Source organism: Pogona vitticeps, chromosome 4, assembly GCF_051106095.1.
Source record: "Pogona vitticeps strain Pit_001003342236 chromosome 4, PviZW2.1, whole genome shotgun sequence".
Lineage (NCBI taxonomy): Eukaryota > Metazoa > Chordata > Lepidosauria > Squamata > Agamidae > Pogona > Pogona vitticeps.
The window spans coordinates 75486857-75507360 of NC_135786.1; the positions used below are offsets into that span (position 1 = coordinate 75486857).

General features: G+C 39.9%; 2 protein-coding genes across 9 annotated transcripts in view; one reads left to right on the forward strand and one right to left on the reverse strand.

The window, feature by feature from the left end:
* The window catches only part of ITGB3BP (integrin subunit beta 3 binding protein), a 63604-nt gene extending 49133 nt beyond the window's left edge, over positions 1-14471 (reverse strand). For all 8 annotated transcript variants that reach the window (XM_078392946.1, XM_078392945.1, XM_072997744.2 and 5 more), the window contains exons 1-3: positions 14343-14471; positions 6742-6784; positions 283-418 (exon numbers count right to left, since the gene is read on the reverse strand). In XM_078392946.1, the coding sequence (XP_078249072.1) occupies positions 283-418; positions 6742-6784; positions 14343-14347 (184 nt within the window). In that variant the 5' untranslated portion in view covers positions 14348-14471. The remainder of the gene's footprint in view (positions 1-282; positions 419-6741; positions 6785-14342) is intronic.
* Positions 14458-20504, forward strand: part of EFCAB7 (EF-hand calcium binding domain 7) — a 92070-nt gene continuing 86023 nt past the window's right edge. The window contains exon 1 of the mRNA XM_072997736.2: positions 14458-14597. Coding sequence (XP_072853837.2) covers positions 14590-14597 — 8 coding nt within the window. The 5' untranslated portion in view covers positions 14458-14589. The remainder of the gene's footprint in view (positions 14598-20504) is intronic.

Consider the following 20504-nt stretch of genomic DNA (forward strand, 5'->3'; position numbering starts at 1 on the left):
TGGTGAGATTTCAAATGATAGGAATATTTTTTACTCTCTTTGATGAATAGGGAAAGTAGTCTAAATACTATATGTTTTCCAAGGTTCAGCTTCATCACAGATATTCAAAAAAAGATGGATTTTGTAAAGATTCAACCTCACACTCAGGGGGGAAAAAGAAAGGAGAAAAAGAAAAAGAGAAATCAGAACTACGACATAAGATATAAATTACTAGATCAAGAATTTGACTTGGTCAATAACCAGAAAAATTCTGTAGTAAGTAGAAGAGAATGTTAAACTAACCTTTTGATAGGCCATTTCTCTGCTCTTGTATATTATTGCTCCTGGGACTTGAAAATGGACTCATTAGGCATGTTCCCGTTGTTGGTGAATAAGACTGATGATTTTTCTTGCTGCTCACCTGTGGTGTTGCGGGCACCTAAATAATAATAAATAATGAAACAGAGCAAGATAATGCAGCAAGATGCATTTTTATATTCTCCCTTTTAATTCTCACAATCCACATGGCTACCTATACATTTTCTCTCGAGAGATTATCATCATGCCTCTGTTGATACAGTTTCAGGGACTCTGGATGAAAAGTGGAGCATGCCAATTGGCAGAATAAACTAGTTTTAGCCCTTGTGCTGGTAACACGGGTCTGAGGTTTAGCACTGTAGGCAGAAACAACAATTCATTTGAAACCCATACACTAAACATGCATCCTCCTTGAATGTTGTATAGATTTTGATATTAAAAAATATGAATGGCCATAGATGTGACTATGCTTATCATATTAGTGAAAAACAAAAGCAATTTTAAATAAACTAATGTGCCCTCTGGCTTCAATTATCTTTTAAATTAGGAACTAAAAGCTGGAGCTGTATAAATAGTCCCAAGGTTTGCCGTATAGCACATGCACTGAACCCCAAGAATTTTTTCACATGCTTCTCCAGCACAGCTGCATTCTCACCAGCCCACCAAATAGCTGCTTGGCAGGAGCACAATTTAAACAGAGAGGACAGTATACAAGAATGACTGTCCCCTCTAGAACAGCTATGCTCCTGTCGGCCAACCAAACAGCTGCTTAGCAGGAGCATGATTGAAATGTGGACAGCAGAGCACAAGCGGTATGGTTTCTAGTTGTGCTTTGTGGGCGTGTGGGTGTCAAAAATGGGACCTTCCCATTTCCACGCACTAAGATGGCAAGGGAAAATGTTTGTGTGACTGAATATACATCTGGAGGCTCGCTCTGTGTGTGTGTATGTGTGTGTGTGTACGCGCACATATGAAAAGAGGGCTAGGGGAAAGCAAGTACTGGCTGCACCCATAGTGAGCCCTGGACCCAACCACTGCTGCCTTTGACACTGTTGCCCACAAATATGTGGGCCCCAACCATCCAGCAACCACTGATTATGGCCGTACAGGACAAAATGTCCTTCTTTAGAAACATCCTGAACAGATCAAAACACTGTCCATTTTAATAAATTTCCACTTATACTATCTTTGAAAGATAGCATTTCTCTCTGGCCTAAGAGTTTTCTGAAATTGTGTGTGAAAAGTCAAACTTCAAAAACTGCTCCGTTTTGTAATCTGAAATTAGAATACAGCCACAGACAGCTGAATGGCCTGTGGCATATCTGAGTTAATCCACAGATGAAGACCCAATGTAAACATTAGCAGTCTGCTAGTAATTGCTGGTTCCAGTGGATCCCACGTGGCATTAATAATGTCTAGATGAAAGAATCATGTGGGAACCCGCCCTATCAGCACTGCCAGGCCCCAGGGAGATACAGCATTGATGTGGTTGCTTCACACATGATCCCCTCATCAACAGAATCTCTTTATTCAACTGCTACTGATACAGCATGGAATCCGGCCAATGTGCCATATGTGAATAATGTCACAACAAGAATGTCATACAGAACTATTTCCTGTTTTTTTAAAGCAAATTCTCTAAACCCTGATTCACAAACTGATTTTTTTAAGTTGCCAAAGAAATAGCCATGTAAGTGTCTGTCTCATCCTGATGGAAAATTAAAAGGGGGAAAAGAAAGGGCAAAAGAAAAGGGAGAAAACAAAATATTGTGTCACTTTAAAGATTAACAGACTGAATTCAGTGTGAGCTTTCATTGATTAAAAAAACCTTCTTCAGATAGAGAGAATGTAGACACATATGACTGGATACTTCAGTGGACTGGACATTTGACTATGGAACCAGAAGTTGGGCGTTCAATTCCCCACTGTGCCTCCTGGAAGAAGAGCCTCCTTAGGCAAGCTGCACAGCCCCAGAGTGCCCCCAGAAGAACAAAATGGCAAACCACTTCTGAGTACTGTAACCTAAAACACCATGGAAAGGATCACCATAAGTCAGAATCAACTTGACAGCACATTGTTGTTGCTGTACTGCACTTCTTATTTCTCAGTGTTGCCAGTACATGGAGTGAAAATTAGGAGCCTGAAAATTAGGAGTCAATTCATCCCTGACAACTTGCTTATCCCAATACAGTATTGCAGTTGTGTTTTCTAAAACTGGAGGTGGCTGGAATTTATAATGTGGAAGAAAAGATGAAAGTCATAAGAATTAGCCAACTGCTCAAAAATGATCTTTATAATTTGGTTACACCTGCACATATTGTTGATGATAACTTAGGGTATCTAACTGTGACATGATAATTTATTTCATTGGATTATATCACATATACTCTGCTTCACAATTATTTTCTGATGGTATCTAGTAAAAATAACTTGATCTTGGATTGTGCATACAGATCACTCAGTTTCAGCCTGAAGATGGCCTAATTTAAGCCACAGGTTCAATGGTTGCTTAGCAACATTATCAGCCAGGAGGTAGCTGAGGTGCTGTCCATGTTTTCTCAAGCCATGCATCTCTGCACTGTAAGTCTTTCATTAACATTGGCTATCTCTCACTTGCAACTTGCAATATCGTAAGTCCTTTGTCATTTTCTATCATCATCTGACGAAGTACTGTAAAGCTTTGCTCTCACAGAAGAAGTTACTACATGTGGATGTGTAAAATATAAATATATGTATTTGTATCTTTAATTTTTAAAAGCAAAAAAGAAACATGTCATAACAAATGAGCCATGCCCCCCCCAAAAAAAGTTGGAACACCATTCTTCTCACCTCCCTCCCAGTCTTTCACCCAGAATTCTAGGAGTTCCAGCTGACAGACCCACATCTACAGAGACCTTCAGGCATCTATATTTTGCTCAGCTGGAACAGGGTCTGCCTTGGAAGTTCCATCTCTCCATGCCTGTCTCAGGCCAACGTCTTGCTGTTAATATACCAAAAAAAAAAAAAAAAAAAAAAAAAGCCATGGTGCTTTCTGACACACTTTATAGTGTCAGTACCCTTTAGGCTTTACAGAGGGCATCACCCAAAGAACTATGCCATATGAAAAGTATCATGGCACGCATGGATGCTTCAAGACAGCTCAGTTCCAGGTAAATGACATAAAGATGTCTGAAGATGTCTGCAGGTGTGGGCATATTAGCTGGAATTCCCAGGATTCTGCTTAGGGAACTCTTGAATTTGGAATCCAAAATATCCAAATGGAACTTCCCTAAGAGTCACAAGGTCAGGTATGTAGAACTGCTGTTTGAAGAGGTCTCTATGACATTGGAGCAACAGAATGAATACTTACAATGCAACCTTTTACTAGTGGTGCCTCGCATAGCGAGCGCCCTGTTTAACAACAAATCTGCATAGCGGTGCAGATTTGCGATGTTTTGAATGGGCGAAAATCGCATTGCGATGATGCGTAAGCGTTTCGCTTACCGATCTTTGCACTGCGATGTTTCCTCAACAGCTGATCGGCAGTTCCAAGAAAATGGCCGCCTGCAGCGTTGTCGCGTCCTTACCTCACTTACCAAGGCGGCGAAAATGGCGGCCGTATGGGGAATCTTTGCATAGCGGTGAGTTTTTCCCCCATAGGAACGCATTAAACAGGGTTTAATGCATCCCTATGGGGTTCCCCCCCCCCGCATAGCGATGTTTCCGGATAGCGACGATTTATCCAGAACGGATTATCGTCACTATGCGGGGCACCACTGTATTTACTCTACTTTCATTCAAGAAAACATATGCTTGACTGTGCTATTTATTAGCCACTAGCTCTAATAAATGTCCCCTGTATATCCTCAAATAATTTATCTTTCTTTACAGGAATGTTCAAGTTCAGTTCTAAAAAGTTGTTCTAGCAAAGTCTTAAGCATGACTTTAAAAATAGGCAAATTTGCAAAGCATCTAATCTAAGAACCCAGGCAGATAATACAACATTGAAGATCTCATACTATTATTATTGCTGCTGCTGTTATTGTTGCTGTATTAAAAAACACAACCCTCCATATATGGATCTACTCTGTAAATGAACAAAAACACTCTGTTTATGTTTGCAAGTCTTCAACAGCTGGAGATGGCTTCCATGAATTATATGTCTAATTAACAAGACCATCACATGATTAAGGCTGTCATCCTAAAATACTTACTAGGCAATAAGCTAAAGTGAACATGGTGGCACTTACTACTGAATAAATATGTATAAGATTGCTTTGCTTAAATATCCTAGTCTATTAATCATATCTATTTTAGCTGATTGACTGATTAGATCAACACACATTATTTATATTATATATACAGTATTATCTTTCCCTCCCTACTGGAGGGAAAGACGTAAATTCATTTTTAGGTAAAGCGACTGTGTTGTGGCAGGTGTCATCTTAGAAGAGGTATCCCCTTGCAAGAGAAGGAATAATGTTTTTTTTTCATAATTATGACTGGTACCCATCCTTTTTGTTAGCTTAATAAATATCTTATTTCATCAGAGTCCATTTTCCATTCAAAATGCCTATAAATGTCAAAAGAAAACCCAGTGAGATATTAATGTTTCATTCAAAGCAACACTGGAGTTGAAAAACACACCCAACACCAACAAAGTTCACACAAATTATATTTCTTCTGCTGCTAGACTATTATTAACATTATTATTAATATACAAAGCACCTAATATTTGCTAAAACTGTACAAAGGTGGTTGTTTGTTTGTTTGTTTACTGCTTCTTTACTGAATACAGTACTCTGGACAGTTTACAAATTAAAAATTTAAAAACTCAACTTCCCCCATGGCCCAAAACAAGACAATCCCAGGATCCAGTGCATTGTCGTTTAAATCCAATGTGTTTGTCATATATCATTTTAAAAGGAAATGGAGGAGGGAAGGAAAACAATAAATAAGCAAAACCTGTTTTCATGGTCACATCTTGAAACTTACACAATCCCACTAACTATACTTTCCCTTTGTACATACTCTCTCCTCCATATATCACCATACTTGTTCAAGTAAGCTACTTCTGAGAAACACATCCAACATAAACCTTGCATTTCTTCAAATTGTTGTTCATTCCCCTCTGTTTTCAACCATTTCAAGCATCTTTCAAATCTGAATGTTGCATCTGCACAACGTTAAAATGTGATTCTCCCAATCTATCCATAGCTGTTGTCATTAATGCTGTCACTGAATTGTTGTTAGCCTGCTAAAACCTCATGTTTTCTGTGGAGAGATTTTGAAACTATAAACATCCCAAACTGTTGTTCTCAAAATATGTATTTCCCCCTTTAACTTCTATTTCAAGAAGGCAAAAGCAGCCTTGGGGTGGAACAAAACAATTTCAAGCTGCAACGCTTGCCTCCAAAAATGATACTCGGACCAAGGAAGCAGATGCAGAATTACAGGCACAGCTGTATACTGAGCACAACAAGGTGGGTAATGGAAAACTAAATTGCTAATTAAACTGTTAATGGTTTTTGTTAGTGCCACTACTGTATTTTGTCACCTTTGTTTAAATTTTTAAAAAAACCAGAATATTTTTAACACTGCAAAGTTTCCAATTTTGCCAAAATGACATTAAGCCTTCTAAGGCTGCCATCTATAACAAAACTGTTGGCATGTGCAGGGAAAATAGGAGGCTCATTTTATTGACCTACTGTTTAGGTATCTGTGCTTCCCTACCAATTTAGTTTCTTTTTAAGGCTACCTGCCTAACAAACCCCTCTCTATAAGTGTTCATAGCAACACCCACAGTTGGTATTGGAACACAATAAACTGGCATATGCCATGAAATGTTGGCATTGGAAATATGTAACAAAAAGAGAAAGATATCACAGCAACAGTACAATTTTATTTTTATTGTGATAACTGTAGGGGAAATTTATTGCAGTGTTAGTATTTTATTGTTTCATTATGTTAGATCAGCTGAGAGAGGTAATTACAGTCTCAACATAAAAATGTCTTTAATGTTTTCATTTCAGTTTGGCAGTTTATAATATGCAGATTACAGCATTATCACAATCCCATATTGTTATACGTACAGAGAGATGGCAGTGCATTTGCTCCACCAATTATGGAACTAATTTCTAATAAATGATTTCACCAAGGTTCCTAGCTCATTCGATGTTTGACAGCAGTGTGTATGTAACAACAAGAAAAGATATCCCACACTGGAAGTCTTTCTATCATAGCTAGTTGCTTCAGGAGGACAAAAATCAAAACATTATATAAGAGTTTTTTTTCTCCCAAAGATATCTGGCAGTCATTTATTCTCCACATTCAGTGATGCTTTACTAGAGATTGCCAAGTAATTTACAATAGTGAACTACTGGTCAGTTATACGTATCCTACAAAACATTTTATCATAAGAATGGAAAGGAAGACACAATCACAAATGCAAAGACAGAAACTTACCTTTCCCATGATAAAGCTATCCAACTTCAGAGCCCTCTTAGCACTAGAAAAGAAATTGAGGGAAATCATGTTTAATTATTCTTCCAAAAGAAATGTTCTGCCAAGAAGCTCAAATATAGATGGTTACAACCCACCTACAGTCAGCTTACGTTGTTAACACTACAGGAAATACCCTATAGAAGGCAAATATAATAACCACCTAGTGAACAGGGCTTTGAAGCCTGGATCATATCCTTCTCAGTTTCCCAGCCCAAACTCCACTTTTACAATTCTGCAAACTGGGACAAGCCAGGACAGTTTAGAATATCAATGCCAAAGTATTTAAAACAATTAAAAACATACTGGTTTCCTGCCATATATTAATTAAGAATATAATTCAAGAGACATGCCCAAGGACTTACCTTTAGCGTAGGTGCTGCAATAATTTTGCCATTCACAAAAATAATGTACTAGGCATTTAAACAATGTACGCTCAAGGTGAAAAAGAGAGCTCTCTCATCATTTTAGCTCTTAACATGATTCAATGCTACTAGACTACGACTTAACTAGGGAACAGATGCTCTATGCCTTTACAGGTCCCCAAACCATAAGAAACTATTTTCTGGTGTTCTTCACTATACTGATTCAGAACATGCCAGGCTTCCTCTGTAAAATCTGTTCTGCTGAACTGGATGCCCAGCTGTTAATGGCAACACTAGGAATGGAAAGCTGAATATTTATAATACTTTACACCATACAGCTGTCTTCTAAAGAGCAGTCATCAAAATTTTATTGAATGCAGACTAAATACTCAAAGGAAAGAAAGGTCAACATAAATTAAGACTATTTTTCCCAGAGACAACTCCAACTTTCAAAGTACATTCTTAAATCTTAAACAATAGTTAAAGGCCTTTTTTTATACAAGCAACTAAAAACCTTTAAAATCATCCAATAAAAGCTTCAGAAGATTATTTTAGATTAAACAAGGTTTGCAAAAGCATTTCATTTCAGAACAGATCAGCATAAGCACCATGTTGGAAACAGGCAATTTTGATTTAGTAACCAAAGATCTCAATGCTGAAGAGGCTACAAAGGTTTAATACACACCTAAATCGAGAAACATAAATGGCCAGATATTCAAAGAGGGCCACAGCTGGAACCAGCCTCACTTAAAATGTAGAAGGAAAGTTTAAAAGCATCTGTATACCATTAATTTGCATGCTAGTTCTGACTTAACACCTTGATGCTGCAAAAGGATCACTGTCTTTAAAAATAGAAACAATTTACTGCATAAGATTTACATTTCTAAAAAATATTATAAAGCCACTACATTCTTGCCAAGGGACAATCAAAGCTGAAGCAGTTTGACAAAATTCTTAATAGCATGTTTCTTTTTAAATATAGTGCTTCATACTGCTTAAGGAATGCAGACTCCATTACATCTTCCACCCCAGTGGCAGCGGAGAAACATTTTATACATTAATACATTCACTCTGCAAAGGTGCTCTAGGGGACCATGTATTTGCATGCTACACTAAGGCATGTTATGATGGAAGTTTTTATGACAGACTTCAAAGGAAGCTGGAAGCCAAAGTACAGCTGAATCTGGACTCAAGGTGGCTTTATGATTAGGATAAATGAAAAGGTACGTGGAAATCCCATTAAATTATAGCAACCTAGGAAAAAAAAAACCCTGACAAAAATCGCAGAGTGGTCAAGCATTATGCTATTTAAAATCTGTCAGTGACTTGTCAGTATTGGGATGGTAGTGGAGTTACAGTGTGCCCACTTTTTCCTTCATTTGCCTGTGGAGACACTGTAAATTCAGAAATAATTGAGATCACCCCAGCCATTTGTATTCCAAGAAAGGACTATTACAGCAGGAAAGGCAAAATCTTGGTTGTTGCTTATGCAATTTAGTAATCTTAGGGTAGTCTCAGCAGTGTTCCAAATAACAAGCATCATTATGTATTTAGGCAATGGATCTAAAGCAGGCGTGGGGTGGGCAAACTGAATTCAAGTTTCAACTGGGGCGGGAGGATCTTATTTTGAGAGCATTTGTTGCAGGTATTTTGTGCAGATGTTGCCTTCTACAGTAATACAATTTCAGCAGGAGTTAGTAAATTCGGTGTAAGACAGGATGACTTGTCATTCAAACCAAGCAGCCAAATAGAAAACAGAACAAATGAAACACATTAGAAGATCACTCCAACCTTCCAAGGAGATTCCTGGTCTGTGTTGTTACTGACTCTGGGTTCAATAAAGTGTGGCAACATAGTCCTATGAGTGTCTGCTCTGAAGTAAGTCCTCTTGTATTCACTCACCTCTGCTTCCAAATAAAAATACAAAAAACGTATAGCTCATTGTTGGTTTCCTTTGGAATCAACAGGACTTTAAAGTCATGACCTGCCATTGTCATTGTTAACGGGGTCTAAATTTAGCTAATACCAAAAAACAAGGGTTGGTAATATATTTTACTGGATCACTAACTGATTGAACATAGTTACTGTACATTTTAAAGTGCAACAGTCATTACTGCTGCAAAAAGTGACTGATTACATGACTTGCCATAATGCTCATGGCTTTTTCCTTAATTTCTGTAAAATTTTTAAAAATTTAGAATCGATAACTAGATACAGTAATTAGAAAATGTTGCTCAGTGCACCAACAACTTGACCATGCCCACCCTCTTAATTCTTAAATGTAACCATTGTATCCTTGTAACTTGCAAAATGTAACCAGTTATAGGTAACAGTGTTATCTATGTATAACTTGCTATTTCCATGTTCTGGTGGTCCTCAAAAACAACAACAGCGGCTTCTTGCTACTATATTGAGTCTGACTCCCAAGTCCACCAAAGTTAGCAGTGTATACAACAGCCATTTCAAACTATTCCCAGCAACAATGCTGCTATGTATATTGCTCCTGTTCAGGGTGTTGGAGTTTTATTTGCAACCTCGCACGCTGTCTGTAGTTTGTTTGACTGGGAGGGACTTTTCCGGGCTGGGGTGATTGTCTATCCAGAAGTAACCAATTATTTCTTCCAGTCTTGAATTTAAAGAGAGCCCCACCTCTCTGCTGAGTGCTCTTTCCTTAATTGGTGGCAGTTGTCTGTTTGCTGTTGATCTGTCCAGTTGGTTGCCACTATACATGCAATAAAGAAAACAGCATGCACAAGGCAGTAATTTCAAGAAATTATGAGTAAAGAAATGTGTTTTTTAATTCTTTCTTCTACAAATGTCTTACAATAAGTTACTGAGACCTTAAGTACCAGAAAGGGGTGGCTCTGGGGAACTTGCAGCTATTCCCCTCTATGAGTCTCTGTATTTCTAGGTAAAGGTAAAGGTTCTGCTTGACAATTGTCTAATCATATCCAACTCTAGGGGGCAGTGCTCATCCCCATTTCCAAGCTATAGAGCCAGCGTTTGTCTGTAGACAGTTTCCATGGTCACGTGGCCAACGCGACTAGACACAGAATGCCGTTACCTTCCCACCAAGGTGGTACCTATTTATCTACTTGCATTTTTACATGCTTTCGAACTGCTAGGTTGGCAGGAGCTGGGACAAGCAACAGGAGCTCACTCCATCACGTGAATTCAATCATACGACTGGTAGTCTTCCGACCTTGCAGCACAGAGGCTTCTGCGGTTTTATCCACAGCGCCACCACATCCTCTGTACTTCTACTGCATAGCAAAAGGAATTTTACCAGAAATTTAAAACTCTACAACACAGGGTTCCAGCCAGCCAGCTAGCTATGGTCCCCTCCATAATGTTCCATTCCACAACCCCTTTATTCCTCACTTCAACAACCAGACAGCTTTCTACCATGGCCATTGAGCAGGTTCATTGAGCTCCTCTCTGGAGCTTTTTCATTTCAAAAACATGCTTCTGCAAAACTCTCTCCCCCCCCCCCCCAATACCTCTCTCTTGTGAGTGGTGTCCTTTTGGCTGTCAGTGGTGTAGGTATCTGGCTGCTGAGCCAGAGGTTGGGGGTTTGAGTCTCCACTATGCCTCCTACATGTAGAGTCAGCCTGTATGGCCTTGGGCAAGCAGCACAGTCCCAGTGCGCGCCCAAGAAGGAAATGGTAAACCACTTCTATGTATTCACTACCCTAAGTCAGAATCTGCTTGACAGCACACGATTGCTATTAGAAATGAATGGTTCCCCTTCATACTGTTGGTGTTGACTGTGGTGAACAATCACAAAATACAGAAACACCTCAACACTGAGGGAGGTAGCCATTTTAGTGTGGTTGCCAGGAAACTTTTGCTGCTTAATAGGCAGAGACAACTCGATAGCCACTAGCAGGAGATAATACTTCAACACTGAACAGCTTGTGAATAAATTTCAAATACCAAGAGCTTAAGGGCAGTCAGAATAAATTCAGCATTTACTGGCTGAAACAGCTCGGTTTCAACCTTTGTAGGACAAATGAGATGTTATACCCAATGTGGCAACAGTTTATATGTTTTTTTAAAAAAATTATGTCTGTAGGGGAAAGTTTCCATGTACAATATGAAGTTACCATTAGAATGCACATTCATAAGACGTCCTTGAGCTTCCCTTTTGACATTGTATAACATCTTAATCCTATCCATTGCTCTCCACCACTACCCTCTTTGACCTTTTTCATATTATTATATAAAGAGACACTCCCTGAATCCCACTTCATCTGTAGAATATGCCTGGATTGTGAGGAAAACTACTGTGCACACAGAGACCTAATAATCTAAAATGCAAACTGTAGAGTGCTGCACCTACCCAATTTCAGCTCCATGTTACACCAGCATGCAACTGTCAATAGAATCACAAACAGCAGGTTGTATTTCCAAAAGGGGGAACAATGAGTTGCTGCATCGAATAACCAGATAACAAGAATGTAGAAACTGTTGCAAATGGTTTCTAGATGGAAATTATAATACTGAAAGCTTACAACATGGAAGCACATAAGGTGGGACTACTGAGTAAATATAATAATCTGGAGAGGATTCAAAAATAAGTGTCAGCAGGGTGAAGATTGTAAATGGGGCTTCTCAACAGTTTTCAGCAGTTGCAAAACATGGTAGCCAAACTACCATGGTGTTAGTAAATACCAACGTATCTACCCAGTTCTGGCCACCTTACACTGGTTACCTGTCAGCTTCAAGGTGATGGTTCTAACATATACAGCCGTAAATGGTTCAGGACCTCGGACCCTGGCAGAACGCCTTCTTCCCGAGAGAAATGCTCCCCCTACGTACTTGTTTGTTCCACGCTGGATGTCTAAGGGGGCTGACGCTGAGAGAGGCCTGGAGGGAGAAAACTAGGAACTAGGCCTTTTCAGTGATCAGCTACCTCCTGGTCCCCACACTGGTAACTTTTGAAAAGTTTTTTAAAACCTGGCTGTTGAGACAGGCATTTTATTCAGTTCCATCAATGGAACCCCAATGAAATTATCAGGCAGAAAGAATATTACATGGCCACTTTAAATGCTTAAATGTCTAAATTTTGCGATACGTATTCTATCATGTTCCATTGGGTTGAATTTACTTTTAAATTTGTAGTGATGCTTTTATTGTCCTGTGCTATGCTGTAAACCTCCTAGAGTGGCCTCTGGCTAGATGAGTGGTATATGCTGTAAATTAAATTAAATAAATAAATAAATTTTGTAGGATATTTATTCCATTCTCTTCTCTCTCTCTTGGCTTACCCACTAATAAAATGTGACTGCCTTTTTTTCTTGCTTTCTGATACTAATTTCTAAGGCTGTGAAAATAAATAAATAAATTCTGGAAAATAAACCACCTTTAACTCACTCTGACACACTTGAGGAGACATACTTAAAACTAGGCTTGTCCACTGTCTTCAGATACTGTTTCCCTGAAAATAACACCTAACCTGAAAATAAGTCCTAGTATGATTTTTCAGGATGGTAATATAAGACCTCCCCCCAAAACAAGTCCCCCTTAAGTGAGACCCCACCCTCCACCATTGTGCAGCAACCAGAAGATGATGACATGACTGTATTTGAATAAATGTAGATTGTTGTACATGGGGGAAAAACATCCCCTGAAAATAAGTACTAATGTGTATTTTGGAGCAAAAATTAATATAAGACCCTGTCTTATTTGCAGGGAAACACAGTACAGTATACCTGCAAAAAGACCGTATCTGACTTAAGAACAACTACAGGACAATTACAGAACTACAGGAGAGAGCAAAAAGCAAAGTTCACCCACAAGGTGAAGCAACACCGCCCAAAGGGTCATATTCTATTCAGCATTTATAGAGTTAAAAAAAGTCCATGATTTGAATTGGGCAAAGGGAAAATCGGTATTGGTGCCCTCAGCTCCTGAGGCCAAAGGGGAAAATGAGTGAACGCTGAACCGCCCAATGAAGCTCAAGAGCCTTTCCAGATACGCCAACCACAGAGGAGCTAGGAAGGGCTCCAATGAAATCCCCATGTACTGTACTGTATTATGTGTTCTTTTACACACAGCTGTTGGGCTGCCCATTTCACAGACGTGTAGGGCAAAATAAACGAACGACTTATGTTGTTGCTTAGATAGCCTTTTTGCATTCTGAAACAGTTTTCCCTCCTCCTTCTTTTCACTCAGCTTGCTTGATTAAACTTCATTGCGACCCTATTATTTTCTTGCAAACACTCACGCCAGTCATATCAGAGGTGCAAAGCAAAGTGAAACACTGGAGTCAGTGTTCAGAATCAAATACAGAAGTCTTTTTGTGTCTTGGAAATTTCCTTTTTCTTTCCCCTCTCACTCTACGTGCTTTATTAAACTTTACTGAAATAGTCTTCCTTTAACCTCGACACGGGAATGAGTGTGGAAGGATTGTTGCTGCATAAGCAATAGCTCACACATTTATAGGATTCGAGTCTGTCTTTCACCCCCACCGTTTCTCTTTTTATTCTTTTTTTTTTGTATTGTCATATAAATAACAACCACTGTCTGCTAGCATTCTGACCAAATCACGTCGCCGAAATGCGCGGTGCTTCAGGTCTCCCCAGGCGATACCTATTTGGATCCCCTCCATTTCCAGTAATTTGTTTTATTTCACTTTTACAGAGAACCAGAAAATGCCACGAACTTCAAAGGAAGCTGGTCGGGAAAATCTCTTAAAGAGCACAGGTTGGTTAAGCCCCAATCCGTAAACCCAGCCCTTCCGGCTTCTCCTGGACGTATCGACTTAAAACTGCACGTCCCTTCGTCTAAAAAATCCTATCTGAAAAAAAAAACGCGAAATGCAATAACCTCTAAAGTCAGGGGGAGGAAACACAACTTTGCACATGCTCAGGGGGCGTAGTGGCTATCATTGCCTCTTCCTACCATAAGCCAAGGCTAAGTCTTTGTATTCCGTCTGTTTAAAAAAAAAGCTACGCCCAAATAAACCCTGGAACTTTTCAGTAAACTCGATCCGTTTACTTTAAAACCCCAGGTTTTCGGGGTTTGTTTGTTACGGTAGCTTTTCTTTTACTTAACCTATTTAGTTAACATCGAGGAAATATACCGGGGGAAAAACACATCAGCCCAACTCTCGTCTAGCGCTCAGCTTATGCTATACCGCCGCATTCACACGACGCGCCCTCCCCTCCCGAGATCCTTGGCGGGTCCTGTACTTACGGCATAACGAGCGCCTCCAAAGAAACGCAATGCCCTTCTTCGCCCCCTCCTCGATTGCAAAACCGAGACTCCCGCCCAGCGCCTCCGCGGTGCAACACTCAAAGTCAGCCGGCCGGAAACACCCTCCGCCCGGCTGTGTGGCCGAAGACCCGAGGTGGCATCCTGACGTGCAAAGAGGAAGCGGGTTACTAGGTGGCCGCAACAAAGGAAACTGGGACTGGACAGAGCCAAGGGCCCCTAAACGTCAATGGCCAGGTCGGAGCGATTTCTTCTTCGCCGTGCTATCTTCTCTCCAGCGCTCTCTCCTTTCTTCCCTCTTTTTTGGGGTTAAAACTTGCTCATTTCCCCCTTTGTATTATTTCCACGGCGATACAGTAGTTGCGTTGGTTGGTGCAGGGCAGGGGATGCGTGCCAAGAAGAGAGAAGAAGGAAAACGGTTTCATGGCAGAGAATTCCCGGCTGAGATGTGGGAAGGTCAAATAAAAGACATCGTGAACAATCGTCTATTCTCTCTCTCCACACCCCCACACCCCTCAAAATGGGGACTAGAGAGGATGCTCCTGGGATCCAAGCCTGCCTAGAAAGAGCTGTCCTATTCTCACGCCTTTCAGTGTTTTCCGGATGGAAACGGGGACCCTGCTGCATACGCTCCGAAATTCTTGATTTAGCTTTCAGAAGTCAGTTTGGAACAAGTCTCATCGAACTTGATAGGGCTTCTAAATAGAGGAGTACAGAATCGACCCATGGGTCGGTTACTGGAAGGCTAGGTTTGCTGTCTATTTCTGTTAAACGGGAAAAGTCAAGTACAGTATTAGTTTAATTTTGGGTGCTTAGAGGAACTGTTCTTAGGCATTACTTTCCTCCCCCCCCCCCAGCACTAAACACTCCCCCTTCCTTTCTCTCCTTAATGGATCTTTGTTTCTCAAAGAGATTTTTATTTGTGCAATCGTCAAGTCTCATTCCTACAATTTTACCCAGGGGAGGCATAGACACTGGCTAGATACTGTAGTTCAGTAGGTTACAGCGCCTGATGTGGAACCATGGGTTTGGAGTCTGATTCCCCACTGTTGCTTTCCGAAGAACAGCCAGCCTTCCGCAAACTGTACACAGTCCCAGAGTGCCACCAGAAATACTTCTGAGTATGCAATACCTAGAAAAACTCAGCAAAATTTGCCATAAATCAGAAGTGACTTGATGGCACATAAATTTAAACAGGCGTTCAGATAACAATATGTTTTATTTCCTTACCTCCTATGTTTTTCCACCACTCTGCCTTTTTTATTTCCTCAGATATTCCTTTAAAGATGGAGTGACAACGGGAGGCATTAGGTGCTGCCTGTCTGAAAACACCCTTTGTGGGAAAACATGGACAGGTTATGAGTAGAGGATGACATTGAGGCCTTCTGTAAAATTGGTAATTGAAGCATAGCAATTGTACATTAAAAGCCATGTCTGGAAGAAACTTCTGCCAAAGTTACAAAAATTGTTTGTTCAACAGGATTATTCCTTTGCTCCAGTGCATATATTATAATATGTATGCTTAAAAGAATGTATAATAGCCCTTAGAAAGGCAAACTAGGGACAACGATTTATCAGAAAATAGGGAACATCCCTAGCAAAAAAGAAGCAACATGCACTTCCTTGCGATTTCAGATGTTTTACTTAGGACTTTTCTTACGCAAAGATGAGAGAACAGCTTTTTCCATGTTATTGGATATGCTTTGTTTTACTTTGCTTTACTGTATTTTATAATTTCCAAACCAAATTTCTAACTTTGACGAGGGATTCTGGAGCTGAACTTTAGCAAAGAGTTAAATCTTGTTTTCCCCATTAAAAACACCTACAATATTGAGGTACCTTAAAGACTAGCTAGCTGTTTGATAGCAGTTGTTGAGAATTTGCAAGTTTTGATAGGGGGCACTATGTTTCCAAGAAAAAAACAGCAGTGGATATTGAGTGTACATTACCTTAAGAGTACAATTTGTTTTCCTTCCTTGGATAGCATGACATCACATCTGTTGTCCATAGCAACACATCATGTTGTCAGTTAACGTGTACTAATCTCAATGCAGTCTGTATGAAAGACTGAACTTTGTACATATGACAGCCCTTAAATTAGATGGTATTCAGATGTTGGAATATTTAAGATTCAGCACATAGACATACAAGCAGGATAGGAAACCCCCATTATCGCTACTATGTGTGTTACCTGCCGATTGCTCCTTTTCGTCTTTGCATATGGAAATCATAAAGTGGAGGTTAGGGGCAAGGAGAGGTGATATGATCCCTCATCTCTCTGTGCATTGACTGTGTGTATTCAGATTTTGAACATCTAAATGAGGCTCAAGGTTTTAATCCCATGTAAATGCAGTAGAAGTAAATTTTATAGTATGTAGTGGGTATCCATGCAACAGAGTGAGCTCCCCTCACTTTGTCCCAGCTCCTCACCAACGTAGCAGTTCGAAAGCATGCAAATGCGAGTAGATAAATAGGTACCACCTCGATGGGAAGGTAAAACAGCGTTCCCTAGTCACGCTGACCACGTGGCAATGGAAACTGTCTTCGGACAAGTGCTCGCTCTACGGCTTGAAAACAGGATGGACACGACTGGACTAAAAATGTCAAGGGGAACCTTTACCTTTACCTAGTGGGTATTTCATCTGAGTCGTATACGATTGACCTTAAAGGGCCTATCCAGAATACATGTGTTTTACTGAACTGCTGGGCACAATCCAATCTTCTTTTTCTTCAGTGTTTCAGTTATATATTATTTATTTTCCAGTTCCAGAGAGTCAGTCCCTGGGCAAAAACTGGTACAGTATTAGTATTCCTCAGTAACACAAAGAAGTGTTGACATGTTTCCAAGTGCAGCAGCTGTGCCTCCATCTTATACTGGTCCCATAACCTATTCTTCCTCCTTTGATAAGAGGATTGGATTCCTAGTGTACACAGATCCTGGCTTTGGATTCAAACATGTGCTCATTCTGAGTAAAACTGTGTCTCTGTCCCAAAAATGTCAGCTGAATACTTTTACAAATATATGCAATTATATGTATTTATACTGCAAATTTGTGCTGTGATCCCAACCATAAGAATAGCATAGCCACAAGTTTAGCTTGAAAGTGGGCATGTAGTAAGCAGTGAAGAAAATGTCCCAACTGTATATGGAATGTTTTGCTCAGCAATTCACTGTGTCAGTTGTAGGACAAACTCCCTGAGTCTACAGTGTAAGCAGGTATGGTGGCTGGCAAATTTTCTCTTTCTGGAACTGGATGTGTTGCATTCATACATGTGAACCTTAGTAAGAATGTCGTGTGGACATGCTTACTTGGAAGTTTATGTTGATTTATATGTACAGTGTTTTTTTTCCAGTTTTGCTGCTAGGGTCCAGAAGAACAATTGGAAGAGGTGAGCTATTTTAAATAAGCAGTAGGGAAAACATCTGAACATCAAATTTTTCATCTCATCTATTTTATGCAGAGATGTAGAATTCAGTCAGCTTGTCTTGATCCATCTATATTAGATTCTGCAGAATGGTTTTCTGTATTCTGCTACTGAGCTACCAATGCAGTCTGTATTTTAATAACCTTAGCAGTAGAGCTTTCTTTTTTAAAAACAAAAACAAAAAAACCCTCTTGCATGCTGTGCTTTGAGTAACACATTGGAAACATCTCTGTACTGCACAGCTGCCCAAATAAGAAATGGCCAAGAAGTGAGAGCTGAGCAGCATAAACAAGTGTTCCTATTTGATAAAACTGGTTACTGGAAAATTAACATTTATTCTCTTTTTCCCTCATTGGTTAGAACTCACTTTCCTTTGTGTGTGCTAACATAGGTGCTTAATTATTATAGTGACATCCGTTTGCAGTAACTGGACTGTGTCCCTGTGGGGTCCTTCTTATGCCACTGTAATATGAAACTGTCAGGCAAGGCGGTCTGTGTATTATAAATAGGGTACTTCATCCATGATAAGCGATTATTATCTTTCTTTCCCAAGTGTAAAAGGCCTATATAACTCAAGAAGGTGCGAGTGATTTAGGTCTCCAGAGTAAGGCTCCAATGAGTCTTGAAGGGGACCCTACCTATGTTGTTGTCTTGTTGTTGAACTTGAAATATTCAATTTGTTATACTGGAATATATTTTCAGAAGTCAGCACTGGATAAAATAATGTTGCAGGCTGTTAGACCAACAGTACAACAGGATTTAATGCCCCTCTGTGATGGCCTTCTAAAAGCCCTCATCACCTTTGGTAAAGAAGAAAATTACTATTGACGTTTACTAACCATATGTGCAGAAAAAGCTGTGCAGCATTATTTCAATTATTTAAAAGAAAATGCATTTCTGTGGCCCTTTTCTTTAGCTGAATGCAATTTTCTCCTGCTGTAGTGTTAGGTTCTTTATCCAGGCAACTATATTCCCAGCACATAATGGGCTGCCCAATCCACAGACGTATTCAGTCAGACTACTTTGATTTAAATCCACTTGGCCCTCTTGAGATAATTGCATTGAGGACAATCAGCCTGCCATCCTCATACCTGGAACTTTTCCATTTGGCAGAAAGTGCAATTAATTTCGATGAAGCTTACTTTCTCCTCAGTATAAATAGAATCACAGCCTAATTATTCAGTCATCTGTGCACAGAATCAGTGTTATACAGTACTCCTATAGTTGTGATATGACAGAAGAGCTGAAATCCCAAGCATACTTACTTGAAACCAAGTCTTTTTCAATGCAGTGGGACAGTTCTAATTAAAAGGGCATCGAATCAGACTGACTACACGTCATCTGAGGAGCAAAACTCAAGAAGGAGGTAGTTAACTTTTCCTTCTCTATGCCATTTTCCCAACTGAAATTCCCTCCCCATATCCCAAAGGTGCTGTTATTATTGTGGAAAAAACAGAACTCTGGTGGTGGTCTTTCTTGGTGTAAGATACAATTGTGATTCTTCTCTTATGAGCCTCCTATCTGACCTCACTTGTTTCTTTGCCTCCTTATTGCCTACTGGCCTGTTTTTGTGCAGTCTTGCCTTCCCTGGATTTTGATCCTACCTAAGTTCACATGCCCTGTCCCTGTCCTATGCTGCTTATACTCATCACATCCTTATATTCTAGATAAGTGGTTCCCAGACTATAGCCCCCAAATGTTTAGGTCTTCAGCTCCAGAAGCCTCACCAGGTCAGGGTTTCTGGGAGATACCGGTCATCAACAATTGAGGACCCACCTTTGGGAGCCACTGTTCTACATATAAATCTAAAGGACTAGAAAACTACTGTATTTTTAATTTACTACCTTCAAATGTTTAGGACACTTCTGCTGGTACACTTTAATATTTCAGCCTTGGATATTCATACCGGGGGTGAGAGGAGTGTTGAGCTCCCTTGGAAGTTCATCATATATTATTAGTGGAAACATCAGTAATGGCAAATAAACCTTCTGTCATAACAACGCGCTAGCTGCTACTTGCTGGAATTTTACTTCCAGTAAAAACCCATAAAGTTGGGAAGGATATGGTGCATTTGGCAGTGGTAAGTCAAACAGGCATCTTTTGTATTTTGTGTGATATGAGTTTACTGGAACTTCATTCTACTCTGGATCTTCTGGAATGCAGACAGTTCAATGATAGAAGTTCAGGACTCCTTTGGTAGACACGTTAGTGTGGAAAGTGTCCTGCTGGTCAAAAGTTTGAAGCTACTTTCTTCTACCACTAGCTTTGTGGTGCTGCCAGCTTCATGCCTTAGGAGAAGCTTTATCTTTTGCTGGTAGCAAACATTACCATACATCTCATCAAAGCTGCGATGTAAGCATAATCAAATTTATTTCAATCAGATGAAAAGCCTCTTCAGATGTTAATCCGGAATATGCTGGCTGCTTGCCCACAGGCAGCTGGTCAACTGCACCTGCTAGCTTCATGAAGGGTTCATCTTTCAACACATATTAGTAGATCCTAGAAAAGTGTCATTTTCAGTGGTCTCCCAGAACCTGATTTTCATATGCCATAGCACACTGTGGGCAGCTCAGGGAGCTGGCATATGCAATTTTCATTGCAACTAACATGCACCAGATAATTAGTCCCAAGTCAGCCTGAAGAAGATTAAAAATGAGCTTTTATAGATTTTAAGTCCACCTTTGATCCTATCCCAAGAAATAAACTTTGGGCCAAATC